Source organism: Dromiciops gliroides, chromosome 2, assembly GCF_019393635.1.
Source record: "Dromiciops gliroides isolate mDroGli1 chromosome 2, mDroGli1.pri, whole genome shotgun sequence".
Classification (NCBI taxonomy): Eukaryota; Metazoa; Chordata; class Mammalia; order Microbiotheria; family Microbiotheriidae; genus Dromiciops; species Dromiciops gliroides.
The window spans coordinates 570,262,338-570,283,528 of NC_057862.1; the positions used below are offsets into that span (position 1 = coordinate 570,262,338).

A 21,191-nucleotide genomic window follows, 5' to 3' on the forward strand; every position below is an offset into this window, starting at 1 on the left:
TTGGAAAATAAGAAAACTGAGAATTTTGGAAAACACAACATTTGGGTGGGGTGGGGTGCGGGCAGCTAGGTGGCGCAGTGGATAAAGCAATGGCCCTGGATTCAGGAGGACCCGAGTTCAAATCCAGCCTCAAACACTTGGCACTTACTAGCTGTGTAACCCTGGTCAAGTCACTTAACCCTCATTGCCCCGCAAAAAAACAAATAAAAAAGAAAATACAACATTCAGAGGTCAGGAAGAGGATGAGGAACCATGAAAGGATATAGAAGGAATGGCTAGATCTTACTATCATCTATGATCACGAACTGATCACAATCTCCTATCATTCCACCTCTCTCTATGAAGTATTTCTCTTTGTTCTCTCCACGATCTCCAAATCTTCCACCCTTCAGGATTTTCTCAGGCTATCATCCCAGTTCTTACTACCTTCCCTTTTTGATCCTGACCTCTTTGTGAACTTTTCTGTTCAACTCAACACTGTTCTTCGCTTTTCAATCCCTTACTTTCTCATCCTATTGCCAAACTGTAAATATAAATGACTTCTACTATCCACTCTGTTTGCTCTTATGCACATGTTGCTGAATGGGGCTGGAAGAAGTCACAAAATCATGCTGACTGGGTCCACTACAATTCACATCATCTAATTTCAATTTGACTTTTACTGTAGAAGGTAACCCTTTTCCTCCTCCCTAATTGATATTTTAATCTCAGTTACCACACAGCTGTTTTAAATCTAGTCTTCCTTCCTTAAGTCTCTTATACCACCCCTCCCTTCACCTTCTCAGTTTCACACTTTGCTTTATACGTCATCAAGAAAATCAAGGCTGTTTGCTGTAAGATCCTTCTCAATTCATGACCCACTGAGATTATCTCCCACTATATTCTCCTTTACTCCAGTTGCTGATAATGAAGCCGCCCTTTTCCTTTCCAAGGACAACTTCTCCATATTCTGATCTTATTCCCTGTTCTTCCCTCTAGCACATTCTCTCTGCAATCAGCACTGTGCTTTATGGATAACAGTAAATGTTTAGAGTTGAATTGGATTAAACTCTCTAGTATAACTAAACTTATGTTTAACTATAGTTGAAAACTCAGTTGGCTACCATCTGAAATGGCATGCTTACTATTTTTACGGAAGTTTGCTATTAATTCTCTGATGCTCTAATATATACAGTAAAGGTACAGACAAGGGTTTCTTTGTGTGGGTGAGTAGCACTCCTAATTCTTATCAACAAAACAGAACTGGCTGCAGAAGTGAAAACTGGAAACTTTGGGGAAAGGGGTGTACCATATCCTAGAATTCAAGATAGAGAATGTTAAGGGCTAAAATTCTAGCTAAACTGTCTAAAATATCTAATGAGTGGTCGCCAATCAATTACAAGCTTTAGCAAGAGTTAGACTTTTAAGCATTTATTAAGGAGAATAAGAATTTGGTAAAGAGAGAGAGAAAGGCCTAGATTCCTATCTATTAAAGGGAGAGGACATTTCTAGCTCCCTTCTCCGCCAGCGTCCTCAGGAAAAAGCTCGAGACTGAGCGCCAGTCTCTTCCTTCCTCCTCCCACTAGTCTGCGTCACTTCCTGATGCCTGGTCTTGCCCTCAAAGACCTTCGCTTCATGGGCAGAACTCTTCTACAGTAAGTCTCCAGCAGGTGGCGTTATTCCAATCGTTACAGTCCCCCCTGTTGTTCCTCAAGAAACAAAATGTTTCCTTGACGGAACAGTAAAAACAATATGATAACTATTGCTAACTAATAATATGTGAACAACAATATAGAAAAGGAAGAGAGGAAAGTTTTGTCCAGAGGGGCGATTTTTTTTTTGTCCTCATGAACCGACGCTTTGACATTAGTCTTGCAAAGGGAGGGCCTCTGCAGAGAATACATGTTACAGATGGTGTATATTATAACAGAAAGAGAAAAAAAACAACAAAAACAACAAATCAAAACTGTTCATTTAAAGTCTCTGAAAGTCTTTTCTCAGATGTCCTCTAGGTGTAGTCATAGAATGGAAGTCTTTTCAGGGGTTGATGTGTGGATGCTGGTAATCAGCCAGGAAAATTTCCTACAAAATTGAGCTTAACACAACTTTAAAATAGCTTTGTCAATAATCAAATCAAACAATGAAAGTTCTCAAAAACATGTCTAAGGGAATTCAGAATCTTAGTTGTTACACATGAAACATATAATAAACAAAAATTGAAACATTCTTTAAAATTATAATATTACTATAGTCCCCCCCTTATGGAGGGTAATTGAGAAGACAATTGCTGTGATATTAATTTTTTAAAATAATTTTTATCTTTGTTTCATCATTTTTTGCATCATCTGCCTAATTATCCTCATGCCATTATGAGAAATTTAAAAATCTAATATAATTGGTAACAGGTGTCAAGGCCAAATTCAACACTGTATTTATCATGACACCTGAGATAATTATGGGGGTTACCATAAAAGAACAGAGAAATGATGGGATATGAGCATTCCCACACTTGAGCAATATGTACTGCCCATGCAGTATGTCAGGCTTAAAATAGGTGGATGGAATATATGTCCATGCCACCGAACATATTGGAGGAAACTGAGTCAGACTTAATCAGATGCATGGGATTGAGATGTCCATGGCATCAGGCATATAGGAGGGAGCATAGAAGCCAGGTGTAAAAGTGAGATGGGTGGAATCAATGCTTCCAGCCATCTGTACAATATTGTGGGGGAAAAGAGAATAAAATATTAAACCAAGAGAATCCAACCTCAACATTTGTCAAAAGCCGTTCCCTCGGCCATACCTTGACTTCATGCATGTCTCCCCTCATGTGACAGTTCAGTGTCTGCTTTTGCATGTATTCCTCATTTTGTGATTGGATGGCATCTTGGCCAACTGGCATCTGATAACTCAGAATAAAGGCAATTAATGTCTTAAATGATAAGTTCCCATAATCCAAGTCTCATATGGATTTAAAAATTGAGGATAATAAATGATTGCAAAAAATGTGAATACATCTTGACTCAGAACACAATATATAATTATGCAACAATTTCAAATAATACCCCTTTTGTTTTACTTAGTATACAATTACTTTTGTGAAAAATCAGAACATATTTAAATACAAGTTAAAGCATAACAGAATCTCAAAGAAAACTTTTTTTTTTGAAAAAAGAAAACTTTTACAAATGTTCCCCTCTTTTTTTTTTTTTTTGGAATATGCTTATTAAAAATAATACTTCTAGAATCAATTTACACTTGCCATGGCAAACAATTTGCCAGGGAAATGCTTTAAAGAGTTTGATCAAATAATCAGTTGAGAAAAAATAACAAAAACAAACAACTCAGAATATGGGAGCACAATACTCCTAGAATTAACATTGTATTATGAAATCAAAACCATCTCTCAAAATTAGATAGATGAATGAATAGAAGAAAATACATGTGGAATAATAAAAGACAATGAAATTCAAACTAGGGAAATCTAAATGAATATGAACTTAATATTAATAAGAGTATTACAAAATATAAACTTGATCACATGACTATAAAAAGCTTTTACAAATATTCTCCTTGTTTTAGAAACTAGGTATAAGACACAATCTCAAAAGCATGAAAATCTCTATGAAAATAAACCCATACCATTAATTTCAAAATGTATATGTAATAGCATAGAAATCCTATGTAACCTCTGAACTGATACTATTAATAATCTGAGTGAATTTAGAACACTTTTGATTCCGATATCTAAAATCCCCAATACTCATATCAATACCTTGCTGCTTACTTCTACATTTCTGTAAAATATATACCCTTCCATGGCAAAAGAAGCGGAGTCTTGAACTATGGTGATTGTCATTCTTATTCAGCTTAAGTTTTTCTTCTTTAACCCCTCTATATTGTCTGTCAGTCTTTTCACCATACAAATGCTTTATAAGATTACTAATTAAAGACAAAAGCAGGTTAGCAAAATTATGAACAAAACGGGCATATGTGGAATTTAAAGGGCTTTCTAAGCTTCTCTCAGAAGCACATCCAGGCTGGGGAAGGGCTGAGCCTGAAGCTGCAAATGTAGTTAGAGAAAGTTGAGCATGCGCATCAGATCTCTGGACTTCCCAGGCAGGGGAACCTATGGGCTTGGCCATGGGAGGAGTAGAGGGTGGGGTCTGGAGAGGAGGGGAGGGACCAGGGCAATTTGAATCAGACTTGATTTTGAACTCAGGCCTGGATTCCTCTTCCCCCACTTTGCCTCCAGGTGCTAGGGGATTAAAAGCTTCTAGAGGGTGGGTCATTGCCTCCAGGCATGCAAAATTAGAGCAACAATTAGTGTTAGAACTGGGAAAAGCTGCAGGAATCTCTTCAGGTTTCTCTGAAAAAGCATGGTTGGGAGAGGGGGAGATATTTCTTTGTGTGAGTAAGTTGCTGGCTCTTTTAACAAAAATAAAAAGAAAAATAGAAAATCCACAAAAACAAAGCATTAACATGATCTTATCTCCCATTTGTCTGGTTAAACAGACTAAAATAAAAAATAGGGTAATTAGGGAGTTTAAAAGGTCCATTTGAAAAAATTTAAAGGGAAACACAGCCAGTACGCCAGTACTTAGCAGTTAAAGGGAGAGGGAGGGGAAATTTCTTACCCAACCAGAAGATCAGAAGACTGAGGTTTAGCTTTCCTCTTCGTGGTCAGCCATCTGTTAAGGGCTAAAATTCTAGCTAAACTGTCTAAAATATCTAATGAGTGGTCGCCAATCAATTACAAGCTTTAGCAAGAGTTAGACTTTTAAGCATTTATTAAGGAGAATAAGAATTTGGTAAAGAGAGAGAGAAAGGCCTAGATTCCTATCTATTAAAGGGAGAGGACATTTCTAGCTCCCTTCTCCGCCAGCGTCCTCAGGAAAAAGCTCGAGACTGAGCGCCAGTCTCTTCCTTCCTCCTCCCACTAGTCTGTGTCACTTCCTGATGCCTGGTCTTGCCCTCAAAGACCTTCGCTTCATGGGCAGAACTCTTCTACAGTAAGTCTCCAGCAGGTGGCGTTATTCCAATCGTTACAAGAAGAAGGCTGGACACTGTCTAATATAAACTAAAGCACTGGGGAGAAGAGAATTCATAGAGTTCAGTGGAAGAAAATGTAGGCTTCTGTGAGTGAAAATTTTATAATGGAAGCTGACCCAAAAGAGATAGGAAACTCTTAAGAATAAAATTCTTAAAATGAAAATAATTATGATAAATAAGAAAAGAAGCTGTATAAAGACACCAATGTGAAAGCAATGGGAACTCTTTGCCCTGCCCAGATCCCCACCACTTAACAGTATTTTATTTTTTCCAATTACATGTAAAGATAGTTTCATTCTATCCTTCAAAAGTCCTTTATTAAATGCAATTTTTAGTGCATTGTGGTCAGAAAAAGATGTATTTAATATTTCTGCTTTTCTGCATTTGTTTCTGAGATTTTTTTTGTCCCATTAATAGATGATTAATTTTTTTATGTCCTGCTGTTTTCTAGGACCCTGAAAGTTTTAAGTGCTTCTAAGGTGCTGTGAACTTGGGAGAGGTCTGTTCGCTGCCCTCTTGGCATGAGTTCCTGCAAGTTCCTGGATTAGGCCAGTTGGATGGTGTGCTTTTGAGTTTCAGTAGACGTTTGCTGGCTCCTGTTATTATTAGCCTGCTGGAAAGTTCTATAGGTTCAGAGCAACTGAACTACTTCACTCCTCTTTGGTCTTTGTTTCCTACTCTGTTTATTCCACTGCAGGCTTATGTGTGGGCCTGAAGGTTAGAACTGGCTCCTCCCTTTGCTCTTGGGATCAGAGCTGCATAGTTAAGTTATTGGAACTCTTTCCTTGCTCCATACACAAGTCAGGACCTCTCTTGCTTCTCTGTACCCTGGAATTGTGACATGGATCTAGGTAATGAGCAACAGAGATGCCAGCTGATAACCTGCTTCTGTTCCCAGTACTGGTTTAACGATCCCTCGGGATCACCTTCTGTTTGAGTGCTTCCCTCCCTGGTGTTCAGTTTCAGTTCCCTTACCTTCCGTGGGCATTAGAATGCTCGCTGCTGGCACTGCTGTCTTTGCTTCGGTTACGGTTCCTCTGCAGCTCTTAGCTGCACTCCTGTCCAGCCTCTGCCACAGAGTCCCTAAAACTCTCCATCTTCCTAAGCTGCCCTGTGCTGGAAAAATGACTCACTGTGACGTTTTCTTGGCTTTCTCAATCAGAATTCAGTCTGAGATATTATCTGGGTTGTTTGGATGAATTGGGCAAAAACACTGACTCTTACTCTGCCATCTTGACTCTGGTCTCATACCCCAATTTTTGCAAAAGTTAAGAGGATGGAATCTGCAAAGTATTCAGAAAGTCAGCTTAACTTCAATTTCTGGCACAAAATTTTATGAAGTACTATTCAAGGAATAACTTTTAAATTCTAGAAGGGGAAGTGGGGGATCACTAAGGAGAAAAAGTATGACTTCATTAAGAACGGGTCAAGCCAGAATAGATTCATTTCCTTTTTTGAGAGCATCATTATAAGACTGGCAGAGATCAGGAGAATTAGTTGTGTTTTTTATGTTGAATTCAACAAAGCATTTTTTAAAAAGTAAGATTTATTGCTTAAACACTAAAATTACTTCTGAAAATAACTTCCTATTTCTAAATATACACTTTAGTACACTTAAATACAACAAAAAGTGCAGCAAAGCATCTGACAATCTTTTATGCTATTACTATGGACAGGATGGAAAATGAGGGTTAGATGATAATACAGTAGATTCAGAACTGGTTGAATGAGAAGACTAAAGTGGTAGTCATTAATTGCAAAAGAAAGGAAGTCTCTAGCACAGTGATACAGAATTTATTATTGATGCTGAACTGCTTAAAATTTCACTTAATTAACTGAATAAAGGCATAGGTAGTAATGCTTTTCCAATTTTCAAACAGAAAATAGAGATAGCAAATGTTTAATTGGTCAATATTAAAAAGTATCAACAGGCTAGAACAAGTGACTAAATCTACTGAGTCAAAATTAATAAAGAGAAATATAGAGTTCTGAACTTGAGTTTATATTCTGAGGTTTTAATTGACTACAAATTCAACAGCGGTGCATGGTGTAACAAGGATGAGGAAAGGGAAGAGAATAAACATTCGTTAGGCACTTTACTAAATATCATCTAAGCTGATTCCACAACAATTATGGGGGTAGGTGTTATTATTATATTATTATCTCCATTTTACAGTTGAGAAAACTGAGACAGACAAAGAATACATGACTAGCCCAGGATCACACAGCTTGGACTTGTCTGAGGCTGGATTTAAACTCTGGTCATCCTCTGGTCTTGTGCATCCTACATTCAGCTGTCATATTAATATTCCAAAAGCAGAGGTATGATCCTATCACCGCCCCCCATTCAATAAAGTCCATTGGTTCCTTATCACCTCCAGAATAAAATATAAAATTACCTGTCATTCAAAGACCTTCATAATCTGCCCCTCCCTCCCCCCACATCTTTCCAGTCTTTCTTACACCTTACTCACCGTGGTATACTTGGCAGTAGTGGTGTTTGCCACTGCCCCCTTGCTGCTCCTCAAACACGACATCCCACTTCCCTACTCCCTTGCTTTTTCACTGGCTGTTCCCTCCTCATCTCTGCCTCCTGGCTCCCTTTAATTCCCAGCTAAAATCCAAGACTCTTCAAGAAGTTTTTCCTTATTTTAGTGCCTTCCCTCTATTACCTCCAATTTATCCTGTATATATCTTGTTCCTGTTACCCACCATCTAGATTGCCATAAACTGCTGTCTTGTCTCTTTACAATCCCCATTTCCCATCTCAGCTCTAGCAAATTTCCTAACACATTCCTCTGATCTGTCACTCAAAACTTTCATGGGCTCTCCCTTTCCTGTTGAATAGAGTATGAGATCAATTTGTCACAGAAGTTCATCAGACAAGAGAAATGAGAACTCAGAATCTTACTACCAGAAAGTAGAGAACATGGATAAAGTTAGAGGCCTACATAAAGGATGTGACTGTGGCCAAAAGAGAGTTCTCTATGCTAAAATATATGCTGATCTCCTTGTTAGAGCAAAAGGTAAAAGAACTCAGGAAACCTGATTCTACTATTCCCCAGGGAATCAGAGAGAAGGAAGGATTCCTTCAAAACAAAAACAAAACAAACAACAAATCAACAGTATATCAATGTGAAAAACAAAGGAAAAAGATCTGAAGAGTCAGAGAGGAAAGCTGATCTATGTTGGAGAGTGTAGAAGAAAATAGATATGAGGTTCTTCCCAAAGAAGAAAGAACTGAAGAAGAGGAAGCAGCTATTTGTCCTTAAGAAATGATGATAAATAAAACTAGAAGCTGATTTTATGGAAAAAAAAAACCCCAATAAAATAGATAAACCATTGGTTAATTTGATTTAAAAAAGGAAAGAAGAAAACCTAATTACTAGTATCAAAAATGAAAGGGGTGTATTCACCACCACTGAAAAGGAAATTAAGATAATTGTTAGGAGCTATTTTGCCCAGTTATATGCCAATAAATTTGGCAATCTAAAAGAAATGGATGAATATCTACAACAATATTGAATACTCAAATTAACAGAAGAAGAAACAAAATAATTAAGTAATGCAATCTTAGAAAAAAAATATTGAACAAGCGATCAATGAACTTACTAAGAAAAAAATCCTCAGGACCACATGGATTTACAAACAAATTCTATCAAACTTTTAAAGAACAAAGTAATCCCAATACCATGCAAATTATTTGGGGAAATAGGTGAAGAAGGAGTCCTACCAAATTCCTTTTATAATACAAATATGGTACTGATACCCAAACCAGGAAGAGTCAAAACAGATAAAGACAATTATAGACCAATCTCGTTAATGAATATTGATGTAAAATTTTAAAAAAAATTAATTTAAAAATTTAGTATTTAAAAAAATACTAGCAAAGAGATTATAACAATATATCACAAGGATCAAACACTATGACCAGGTAGGATTTATATCAAGAATGAAGGGCTGGTTCAACATTAGGAAAACTATCAGCATAATTGACCATATCAATAACAAAACCAAAAGAAATCATTAGATTATCTCAATAGATACATAAAAAACCTTTGACAAAATACAGCACCCATTCCTTTTAAAAATACTAGAGATCACAGGAATAAATGGAGCTTACCCTAAAATGGTGAGTAATCTATATCTGAAACCATCAGCAAGTATTATTTGTAATAGGGATAAGCTAGAAGCCTTCCCAATACAATCAAGGGTAAAGAAAGGATACCCATTATCACATCTATTATTTAATATTGTACTAGAAATGTTAGCTATACCAATAAAAGAAAAAGAAATTAAAGGAATTAAAATAGGCAAGGAGGAAAAAACTATCATTCTTTGCAGATGATATGTTAGACACTCCTAGAGAATCAACTAAAAAACTACTTGGAATTATTAACTTTAACAAAGTTGCAGGATATAAAATAAACCCCTATAAATCATCAACATTTCTATGTATTAACAACAAAGTCCCACAGCAACAGATAGAAAGAGAAATTCCATTTAAAATAACTATAGCCAATATTAAATACTTGGCAGTCTACCTACCAAGAGAAACCCAGGAGCCATATGAACACAACTATCACACACTTTCCACACAATTAAAATCACATCTAAACAATTGGAAAAATATTAATTGGTCATGAGTAGGTCGAGTCAATATAATAAAAATGACAATTCTACCTAAATTAATCTATTTATCCAATGCCACATCAAACTATCAAAAATATATTAGATTTAAGAAAAATAATAACAAAATTCATCAGGAAGAACAAAAGCTCAAGGATATCAAGGGAACTGATAAAAATGCAAAAGAAGGTGGTCTAATTATATCAGATCTCAACCTATTATAAAGTTGTAATTATTAAAATAATCTGGTATTAGCTATGAAATAAGAGTGGTGAATCAGAAAATTGGGAAAGAATTTTTGTAACAAGTATCTCTGATAAAGGCCTCATTTCTCAAATACATAGAGACCTCAGTCAAATTTACAAATATACCAGTCATCTTTCAATTGATAAATGGTCAAAGGATATGAACAAGCAATGTTCAGATAAAGAAATCCAAGCTATCCATAGTCAAATGAAAAAAATGTTCTAAATCACTATTAATTAGAGAAATGCAAATTAAAACAACTCTGAGGTACTATCTCACACCTATCAGATTGGCTAATATGACAAAAAGGGAAAACGTTGGCTGTTGGAGGGGATGTGGGAAAACTGAGATGCCAATCTATCATTTGTGGAATTGTGAATTAATCCAACCCATTCTGGAGAACAATTTAGAACTATGCTCAAAAGACTATAAAACTGAGCATACCCCTTAATCCAGCAATACCACTGCTAGATTTATATCCCAAAGACATCCAAAAAAGGGGAAAGGACTTATTTGTACAAAAATATTTATAGGAGCTCTTTTTGTGGTGTCTAAGAATTGGAAATTGAAGGGATGCCCATCAACTGGGGAATGGTTAAACAAGCTGTGGTATATGATTATAATGAAATATTATTGTGCTATAAAAAATGATGAGCAGGATGATTTCAGAAAAACCTGGAAAGATTTACATGAACTGATGTATAGTGAAGTGAGAAGAACCAGTAGTACATTGTATACAATAACAACAATATTGTTTGATGAAGAACAGTGAATGACTTAGCTAATTCTCAGCAATATAATGCTCCAAGACAATCCTAAAGGACTAATGATGAAGCATACTATCCGCCTCCAAAGAACTGACATTGCCTGCATATAGACTGAAACATGCTATTTTTCACTTTCTTTCATTTTTTTCTTTTATTCGTCATCTTATACAAAATGACTAATGTGGAAATGTTTTACATAATTTCTTAGTATAACCTATATCTGTTTGCTGCCTCAGGGAGTGGGGGGAGGGAAATAAGTGAGGGAGGGAAGATAATTTAGAATTTAAAACTTTAAATAAAAATGTTTAAAACTTAAAAAAAAGAAATGATGATGTTAAGCCACAGTTACTGTATGAGATACTTTATCAAAAACCTTGCTGAAATCTGGATTGGCTCTGTCTCTAAGCATATTTCTGTAGAAGTATATTTCAAATCTCTTCCCCCCACATTCCTATCTTAATTCATGTAACTAACTAAGCAAAAACACCTTTGATGGAATTACAGATTCAATTAGTCAGTTAAATGTGTAAACTAAAAAAACCAAGTGTGAATAGTTCCCAGAAAGCTCTATAGAATCAACCAGTCAATCAAAGGTATAAAGAGTGAAGTCCTTTGGAGCCTCTACAAGAAACCAGATGAGGAAATATATTGGGAATTGAAAGAATTAGACATACCTCTGGGGCTAGGCATATTAGAAAAATGATTTGAGTAGGAAAGCAGTTAGATTTAGGGATCTTATAGTTTATAACCAGAGGGCAACACAGAGGGTGAGCAGTGAGACCAGAGGGAGACAATCCTTTGCCATATGTGGCTTTCTTAAGGCCCAGACCAGACCACAGGTCACATCCAGCCTTATACACTCATTCTTTTTGCCATTGCTCTGGCTACCACCCTCTCCTTGCTCAAATCAATAGTACCATATCACTGTTCCTACAAAACAAAGTTTCTATTGACTGCCTTATGGATCAACTCACAATTCCATGGACTCCCTAGACATTCCCTTCCCTGGCAATCATTTCCATTTACATGTTGTCTTTCCCTGTTAGTATGTAAGTTCTGTGAGCTCACGGGTGACCTCACTTTTGTACTTGTATCTCTTATGAGTTCACTGGGTATGGAGAATTCCCAGATGAGTAAATTCCTCCTATCAATTCAGTTCAGTACTTTCTCTGTAACTTAAGAGTCTTCAAGAGAGGAGACTGGAGCACTGAGAAGTTAAGTAACATGCCCAGGGTCACAAAACCAGTGTGCTAGAGGCAGGACTTTAATTCAGATCCTGTGTTGCCTCTCACACATAGTGAATATTGAATATATTCTTTTCCTCATTCAATTGCCACTTTTTCACTCTGTTATTTCCAGTCTAGCAGTCATTCTCTGGTTTGAGAAAACAGAAGCAACACGAGAAATGGTCAGTTGTTCCTTCTCTCTGCCCTCAGTCATCACTGACCCCTTCCACCATGGGCAGTACCCATCACCAGTTTTTCTGAGTCACAGGGCCCCTGGCAGTGCTCACAGAGCCCTGGAGATGCTTGTGTACTCTTTCCATGGCTGACCCATGCCACTTCTTCTCTAGATATTCATGGGGCCCCATAGCCCCGTCCAGGGGGATGCTCTTTCCTTCAGCAATGCAGACTGCAGCCCATCTATTCTTGCACAACCTATGTGTCCTTATCTGTGTCATCATAGAAATTCATTGCAATGTATCCACTGGTACTCAAGGCTTATCACCAGGCCATCTTTTGTACCAATTCATGTATCTGATGATATGCTTTGCTTTTGTCCTCTTTTATAATTATTTGTTTGGAATGTGTTGCAGTTCACAAAATTTTAAAATTAGGACTAGTGGATAAAGCACCGGCTCTAGATTCAGAAGGACCTAAGTTCAAATCTGGCCTCAGAAACTTGACACTTACTAGCTGTGTGACCCTGGGCAAGTCACTTGACCCTCACTGCCCCACACCTCCAAAAAAACTAGGGCTACTGAAAAAGTGACCTATGATGCCCTGGGATCCTGCCAACTGGAGATTTTGGAGAAAAGGGCTGAAAACCAATTAGGAGGACATTGTAGCGAGAATTCTTTTCAGATATGGTTTGGACTAGGTGGTCTCTGAGGTCTTTTCCAATTAGGAAATTCTGAGATTCCCCTTGTCACATATTCTATAGTTTAACTAGACTACTCTAGAGCACCTATTCTCACTCTGTGATCTCCAGTCTGTGTACTTTTGATCATGTGGTTCCTCCATTAGTACAATGAGCTTCAGCCCATGTAGAAATCCTCTCCTTTCTTCAAGGTCAAATGCAGGTATTACACCTCCATGAAGCTTTTCCTGATCTCTAAGTTTTAAATGATCTCTTCTTTTCCTTTTGAAGACTAAAAATATTTTCATAAGATGTAAAAAAAATCTTTAAAAAACTGTATACTTAAATTGGTCAAATATAGTTAACTTTCTTTTCTTTGAAAAAACAGTTCAAAAGATAATTATTATTATATAATTTTATTGTTAATTCCTGGACATTTTAAAAGTTACTTCCCCTTGGAACCTTGGCTTGAGAAAACTAAAAGGAAAAAAATCTGGCCTGGTTACATCACCTGTGTAGGGATTTTATAGCATTAGATTGAGAAAAATCTTTTTCATGTACATACTTGTACTATATTTTTGATGTTACAATGTGCTTAAACAATGATGAAGTGATTCATGGTGCAATCTCTTGTTGATTCACTGTGGAGACTTAAGAAAGTGCTGAGACTCATCAGAAAAGTAAAATTTGGTTTGGCTCAGCTGATTATCCCCGGTTAGATAGTAAATATAAGGAAGCCTACAAATGTATGTATATAGATATACATATTTATATACATACAGGCAAACATATTCATAAAATTCTTCTAAGAAATGCTTAAATTACATGCAAATTATGATAGCAATAACACTGCTTATTCCTTGATCCTTATTTCTTTTCTGGAGAAATGTGATTGTACCAAAAGGCAAAGAACCCAAAGAACTTGTCTCTTGCCACTTACCACAATTTGGCTTCCCCACAATACAACGAAGGTGAACCCCTCTTTTGATGAAATAGGCTGTTATGTGAAGTCCGTATCCTGTGAGACAATGAAAAAAAATAATCATCAGACTCAAGAACATTATTTCAGAACAGGCATTCATTTCAGACTTGGTTTCTTGGGATAGTTTTTTAATTGCTCTAGTTACCTCATTTACAAAATGATATAAACAAGTAAAGCTGAAAGAATATTTCTGAGTACCATACATCTGAAGCAAAATAATGAATTAAATTTTGTCTGCTTTATAGGTTAGGCATTAAACAACATTTAAAAAGATAGTCCTTATATAAGGCAGGTTGCCTACCTCAAATATAGAACTTCTGTTTGCTTACAAAAAGAACAGTTTGTCACTTGCCTGTCAGATACCAGGTGTACTTCCCAATAAAAAAATAATGTTTCAAGGTAATCTGTTGGAAGATGTCCAAGAGAGATGTGGCAAAGGGATAGCTATCCTCCCACTACACAAAACAATTCAAGTAAAAAGCCCCCAAATTCAGAAAACTCACCATCAACTAGAAAATAAGTGGGAAAAAACCCAACACCACCATGAGGTTTTTAGTCCCAAACTCTAATACATGGCCGGGAAATCAAATGGTTAAGTTGGAGTTGGAGATTGGGGGATCTTTAGCAGCTCTCCACACAAATAGGGACTCCGGAGATGATGGGGGGGGGGGGGGAAGAGAATAGTCACTGCCATGCTAGATGTGGGATGATATTCTCTCCTATAAAGAATCTAAGGAGGTGTTAGTACAATTATACCGAGATGGCCACAACTGGGCTAGTGAGGGTGCTTCTAGTCCACTGAAAATGTAAGACATCCCTAAAAACTCCCACTCTGTTTGATAGATCTCCATACCCCTTGGCTGTCAGCTTGCTAGACATAAGTCTTTGTGTCCGTATCTGGAGGACTATTAGGATGAATCCTCCTTGGGCAAGGGCTGTTTTAGCCACAGGACCAGAGGCTGTGCAATAGAGTTACCAGGGCTTAGGAAGGTTAATGAACAGTGATAAAAGATATAGAAAGAAGTGCTGAGAATCAGACTTCTTTTGTTGACTTATGGGCCAGCTGCTGGTATGAATAGGACCTGGGGTATGGTAGTATGCAAAATTTTAACATTCTTTATCATTCTTAACAATTTCCTGTAATAGAGATCTTTTCATTGACATGAGATGGTAAAGTCAGCCATTAGAAATGGAAATACTTGGAGCTGTCTGAACCATCCTACATAGCTAATAGTAAAAATGTTCAGGATGGGGGTAAAAGATCTCCTTTTCAGTAATGCAGACGAAGAAGGATAGAGTGGTTGGTTATACAAATTCCCTATGTGGCCAGTGAAGAAGGTGGATGGTACCCAGTGACTAAAAGAAGATTACTGGGGGTTAAATAAAGTAATTGTGCTGATTGCTGCTGTCATTCCTGATCTTGTCAATATGGTAGATCAGTGAGCCCAGCCCCTATGTGAGTGGTATGGGGTTATTGATCTTACCAGTGCTTCCTTCTCTATCCCCTATAGTTGAGATTAGGAAGACCCAGGGGTCTGCAGTGTTAGATTTCCTTCAGAGACTAAGCCATAATGTGAAAAGTTAATATAAACTTCTAAATAATGAATTATTTGTGAAGAATTTAAATAGGAAAGAGCACCATATTGTGAGTCAGGAAAGCTATGTTCTAGTACCAGTAATGCCATTATCTAGCTTGATGTACTGAGCAAGTTACCTTTCCTCTGTAGCTTTACTAGTGTCCTCATCTGTAAAATAAGGGGGCTAGACTTCACAAGCCCTAAGGACTCATTTGTCTTTAAATGTACTTTATTATCTCAATTTTATTTTATATATATATATATATATATAATTTTTTTTTGTGTGAGGCAATTGAGGTTAAGTGACTTGCCCAGGGTCACATAGCTAGGAAGTGTTAAGTGTCTGATTCTGGATTTGAACTCAGGTCCTCCTGAATCCAGGGCCAGTGCTCTATCCACTGCGCCACCTAGCTGCCCCTTATTAAATATTTAAAGAAGAAAACTAAAGAAAATTACCAAGTTTTTTTTTTAATTTGACAATTACAATTTTTCTAATATATTTTCAGTGAAATCAAACATAAAATTTTTTCTTAAATAAATTAGTTGACTGTAATATAAAATCCCTTTTGTTGATGATGCATGAAAAGAGATGCCTATGGAAATTATAAAAAGATTATTTACAGATTTAGTGAAATGATACAAAATTTCCTAAACCACACATCTATAATATTAGAAGAGTAGATTTCATTGAGGTCATATGGTTTTCTTCTGAACAAAAGATCAAAGAAAATGTGCAAATTTTTTGCATTACTTGGATTTCTATAAAGCAAATACTTTTATGAGGCAATTTTAAGAAGAGAAATATATTTTATATTTGTTTATTTGTCTTGTTACTTTAACATTTTGTAAGACACAAATCAGTGGCTATGTATGGACTAACAAAATCACTGGCTCAAAACTGATTTTCAAAAGCAATATTTTATAATGTGTTTTTCCCATAATATGGAAAAAATGTGAAATATGTAATACTCTTCTAGGTCACCCAAGCTCTGTTGGTGCATTACATGTTCAGATGATATGTTAATAAATATTATATATTTGAGATGCTATTAAAATTAATCATTTAAATTCACCCCAATTAACAAAATGTTCTATTTTACTTCTAGTAAAGGAATAAATGTGAAAAAGTAATAAATTTTTGTACTTTAATTCTGGAAATTTGTAATTTACTATGTAAGTAGAAAACAGTATTTAAATTTTATGAGATCTGCTCTAACTTTCTGGTTTGGTGAGCATAAACCAGAGTTTTATTATCAGAGTGTAACATATCAGTAAAAGGTATAGTATAGCCAACATCTTTTCTCACTGAATTTCCATAGGAACTTTACTGTAATACCTAAAATATAATTCAATATCATATACTATAATGCAATTTAAGTCAACAATGATTTATTAAAATCTTATTATGCTAAAGGCACCAAGATAGGCATTGGAAATTAAAAAAAAAAACAAAAAAGAAATATTTCCTGTCCTTAGGAAACTGACTTTCTATAAAGATAGCATTATTTAGCAGAGATACTAAAGGATTTAATTCTTGTATTAACTGCTTTTGATTGATGTATTTCAATCTTTGCCTAATACCAGGCATAGGCACAATAGAAATTTAATACACAAAATATTTCTACTCAGCCATTTCAAATTCTACTATTCTTTTGCAGAGGCATAATGATAAATCTGGAAGGTGAGTTGAAATGTAGGTGTGTGGGGCGGCTAGGTGGTGCAGTGGATAAAGCATCGGCCCTGGATTCAGGAGAACCTGAGTTCAAATCCGGCCTCAGACACTTGACACTTACTAGCTGTGTGACCTTGGGCAAGTCACTTGGCCCTTATTGCCCTGCCAAAAAAATAAATAAATAAAATATAGGTGTGCTGTATCATTTCTCATGGACATGTGTGCAGTCAAATAACTACTTGAAAACGTCACAAAGAACTGACTTTCATTAATCTGCTAATCACAAATGATAAAGAAGGAGTTCTAACCTTATCCTCAAGATAAAACCAAGAGTAAAGAAAGGAAGTCATATCTTTACCTTTGTAGGGCTATAGCTATGTTTTGCTATTTTCCAGGTTAAAGTCACTACCACCTGGCAAAGAAGTTATAGGATTGTAGACCTAGAGATAGCAAGGCCCTATCTCCTTCCTTACCCTTGGCTCTATAAAGTTCTATTCCTGGTCTGCTGAATTAAGGATTCAGGTTGAAAATGTTTAGATCAGCAAGGAAATGTATGATTGAAATATTAAGCTCAAGTGCTACAATGAAGCCCACAAAAAGTAAAACCACTATCAGGAAGATGTTCAGCTAGCTGGAAAAAAAAATGGGAAAAAACAGAGACAAGAGTTATGCATGTAATCTGCATCAAAGGAGGCAATAGTCATATTGATGAAATCATAGATCCATTAAAGTATCAAAGTAATTTTATTCAAGTTACAACTTCTCTGAGGCTGTTTTCTTATCTATAAAATGGAGATAATAATACCTGTGTACTACATACCTTACCTCATAGTGTGCTTCTGATGAAATTGTTTTACAAATGTGGTACGGCCAGATGTGGAGGTCCCTGGGTTCATACCCTAGCTCTGCTATGTACAGAACCACCTCTAGGATCTTGGATTTCACTGCTTTGGGCTTTGATGTCCTCAAACATAAAATTGAGGGTTTGGATTAGATGATCTCTAAGTGTTCTCTTCTTGAGCTAAACCTGTGACCCATAAAGCACTACTCAAAGAGGTCTTGTTTTGAATACTGTATTTTAGAAGTTGACTGTTATGACCATGGATTTTTCTAAATAATGAGGTTTTCCAGGATTGGTTATAACACATTATTTCTCTTATGAACATCATCAACTATCATAGATCAACTTTTTCCCCCTCTACAGGGTATCCCAAAGTCTTAGTGCAGCTCTAAGCTCTATTATCACGTCACCTTTGATAGCTTAGCAATATTAAAACTTAGGGGACATTAACTCTTATTTCCCTCTACCTTTCCACTCATCACTCTTTGATAACTGCAACAAAAATAAAGTCTCATCACTAAATAAAATCTGACCTAGCTTAAGAAGTTGTTCAGAAAGAACATTTAACCTCCAAGAAAAGGGAAGAAAAATATGTTTATAAGTGGTATACAGAGACAAGCAATTAATAAAGAAATATATTAAGTTTGTTAGTTTTTAAATTTCATATTCTGCTGAATGTTTGTCCAAATGGTTTTACTGGTGTTTCAAAAAGTTCATTAACAGAGAAGCTAAAATCCAAAATGTGACTTGAACAAATTCCATTCAAGCTTGGAGAGACTGTAGTTTACTTTTAAGCAGTAATGTGCTACAGTGAGTAATGCATTTTAAGGGAGTGGTAATTTGCCCCGGTTGTTATATTTCATGGTCCCAGGATACTGAGAAGAAATATCAGACACTGGGTTTTTACTGTAAAACTATCCAGCATCACTTGTTTTCCAGTGGACTCATAGCCAATTTGACTTGAGCTTCCACAAAGCTGCCAAGTAGAGTCTGTGGTACAGTACATAACAGGAGAAAGCCCTCTCCCACGGCTATTAGAGACCATTCATCTGGGAGCCTGGGAAAATGCCTCTGACTGACGGAGTTATCTGGAGTAGCCTGGCAGGTGTTTGCTTCCCAGAAAGTTCTGGCACCTGCATGACTCCCTTGCTGAATCCAGCAAAGTCTTCTCCAAAGTCATAAGGCAGGCTCAAGGAGGCCAACAGTCTGCCCAAAACATGTCTCTATTTGAGATGGTCTTGTAATCAGAAGGACAATTTTTATAAATCATTTTTCCTAAACATAATTTGTCTTATTGCTTGTCATCTTCAAATAATACAAAGGTCTTACTGAGAAGTTTTGTGGTCTTATAGAAAGAGGGCTATCTTCGAAGTCAGGAAGACTGGGACTGAAGCTTTATTTCTTATGAAGGCTACATAAGTGACCAATGCCAAGTGTCAATTGCTTAGTTCCTCAGGAAACTTGCTAAGACCATGAGTTATTGATGAATCGCTGATTTGCACTGGCTGATAGAGTTTTCACATCAGGAGTTCAATATGCTAATAAAAATCACAGATCTGGAGCTGCCCATCCAGATTTAAAAAAAAATTTCAACTATTATTGAATGAAAGAGCAGTTTTATGCTAAGAAAACACACAGGCTGGAAAGCAGATGACTGATATTAAATATTGAACACAATTTTAAAAAATTAAGTTTGAGTTATGGGTGCTTATATTTTTAGCAGTTGCAAACATTAAGAGCAGATTAAGTTATTTCAAATGTGTTAAAAGAATACCACATACTACATTTTCTTTGGCAGTCAAGACTAATCCTAATAGTAATGGTCTACAGTTGTGATGGGCAGAGGCATTTGATTTTATGCCTGTTTTATGCATTTGTTTGTTTTCAACCCCCAAGTCATGGTATTTTATTTTCTACTCTGAAACTGTAGAGATATGGTGCTTTTTGCATATATGTCTGGTGTTATTTAATGAGTGAAGAAAGGAATAATCAGGCAAAATGGTCAGTTAGGTATTTTTGACATTTCTGAAGACAGATGGCCAATTTTCATTATTCAAAAGCTTTCCTACATAATTATATTCAATATGCCAAAGTGTGAAATCACAGGCCCACTCCCTATCCCTGCAGCAAAATGAATTCCAGTAGATTTACTATAAGTACATTTATTGAGTTTAGAGATATTTCATTAAAAATAAAGTTATAATTATTTATTAATAGAAACTTGTTTTACATTTGTTTTTAGACACATGCCTCAAAGGGAAATTTCAATTTATAACTGTCAGGAAAGCCTAGGAGAAAGTATAGAAAAACCTTAAGTCCCTAACTTAAAGTAAGAGGGCAGAGTAAGAATGATGGCTTTGGATGAGTTGACTCAATGACTTTTTTGTAGAATCTGGAGGGCATTCCTGTGAACTTCACTACAGATAAATGACTTGGGAAAGGCAATTACTGGATTAAGAATTTAATGGCAGCTGTGGCTGTGACAATCAGTCAATGAGCATTTATTAATCTCTTATTACATGCCTGTCATGTTAAGGGGATTCACAAAGAAAAAGCAAAAATAGTCTTCTCTCAAGGAGTTTACATTCCAATATGAGAGGCAACATATATACATAGACTAATATATCCAAGGTAAAAATAAATAGGTAGAAAGTATCTTGGAAGAGAAAACTAGTACTATTAGTTGGGGCATGACCAGGAAGGCCCTTCTGCAGAAGGTGACACTTGAGTTGAGTCTGAAAGGAAGTCAGGGGTTATACGAGGCAGAGGTTATTAGTAAAAACATTCCAGGCACAGAGGAAAGCAAGAGCAAAAGTAGCACCCAGAGATGAAGTATCTTGTATGAGGAACATGAAGTTGGTCAGTATGAAGAGACCATAAAGTGTATGCAGGGGAGAACTGTATTAATTAAGTCTGTAAAGACACGAAGGAGCTGCAATGTGCAATACCTTAAATGCCAAACAGAAGAGTTTATATTTGATCCTAGTGATAATCAGGAAGCATTGGAGGTTAAAAGAAGAATAGTCAGAAATCCACTTTAGGAAAAGTATGTTTGCATCTGCATGGAGGAGGACAGATTATAGTGGGAAGAAAACTTGGTCAGGGAGTCCAATCAGAAGGCTACTGCAATAGTCTAGGAAGAGGAGGGAATAAGTGAGAGTCACAGAGAACAATACTACATGATTTAGTGATTGATTGGATATGAGCAAGAGAGGAGTTAAAGATGACAAAGGTGGCAAACCTAGGTGATTAGAAGGATAGTGGAATAATGGATATTTAGGAAAGAGGGCTAGAGATTTCTGTTTGGGACATGTTGAGTTTGAGATGCTTTAGTAGACTCAAGGAGGATTATTGAATAAAAGCC

The 21,191-nt window shown here is 36.3% G+C and overlaps 1 protein-coding gene across 4 annotated transcripts in view; it reads right to left on the minus strand.

Annotated features, from left to right (window-relative positions):
- LOC122742274 (SLX4 interacting protein) overlaps nt 1-21,191 on the minus strand; it is a 244,107-nt gene that overhangs the window by 43,542 nt on the left and 179,374 nt on the right. For all 4 annotated transcript variants that reach the window (XM_043986391.1, XM_043986392.1, XM_043986390.1 and 1 more), the window contains exon 5: nt 13,696-13,773. In XM_043986391.1, the coding sequence (XP_043842326.1) occupies nt 13,696-13,773 (78 nt within the window). The remainder of the gene's footprint in view (nt 1-13,695; nt 13,774-21,191) is intronic.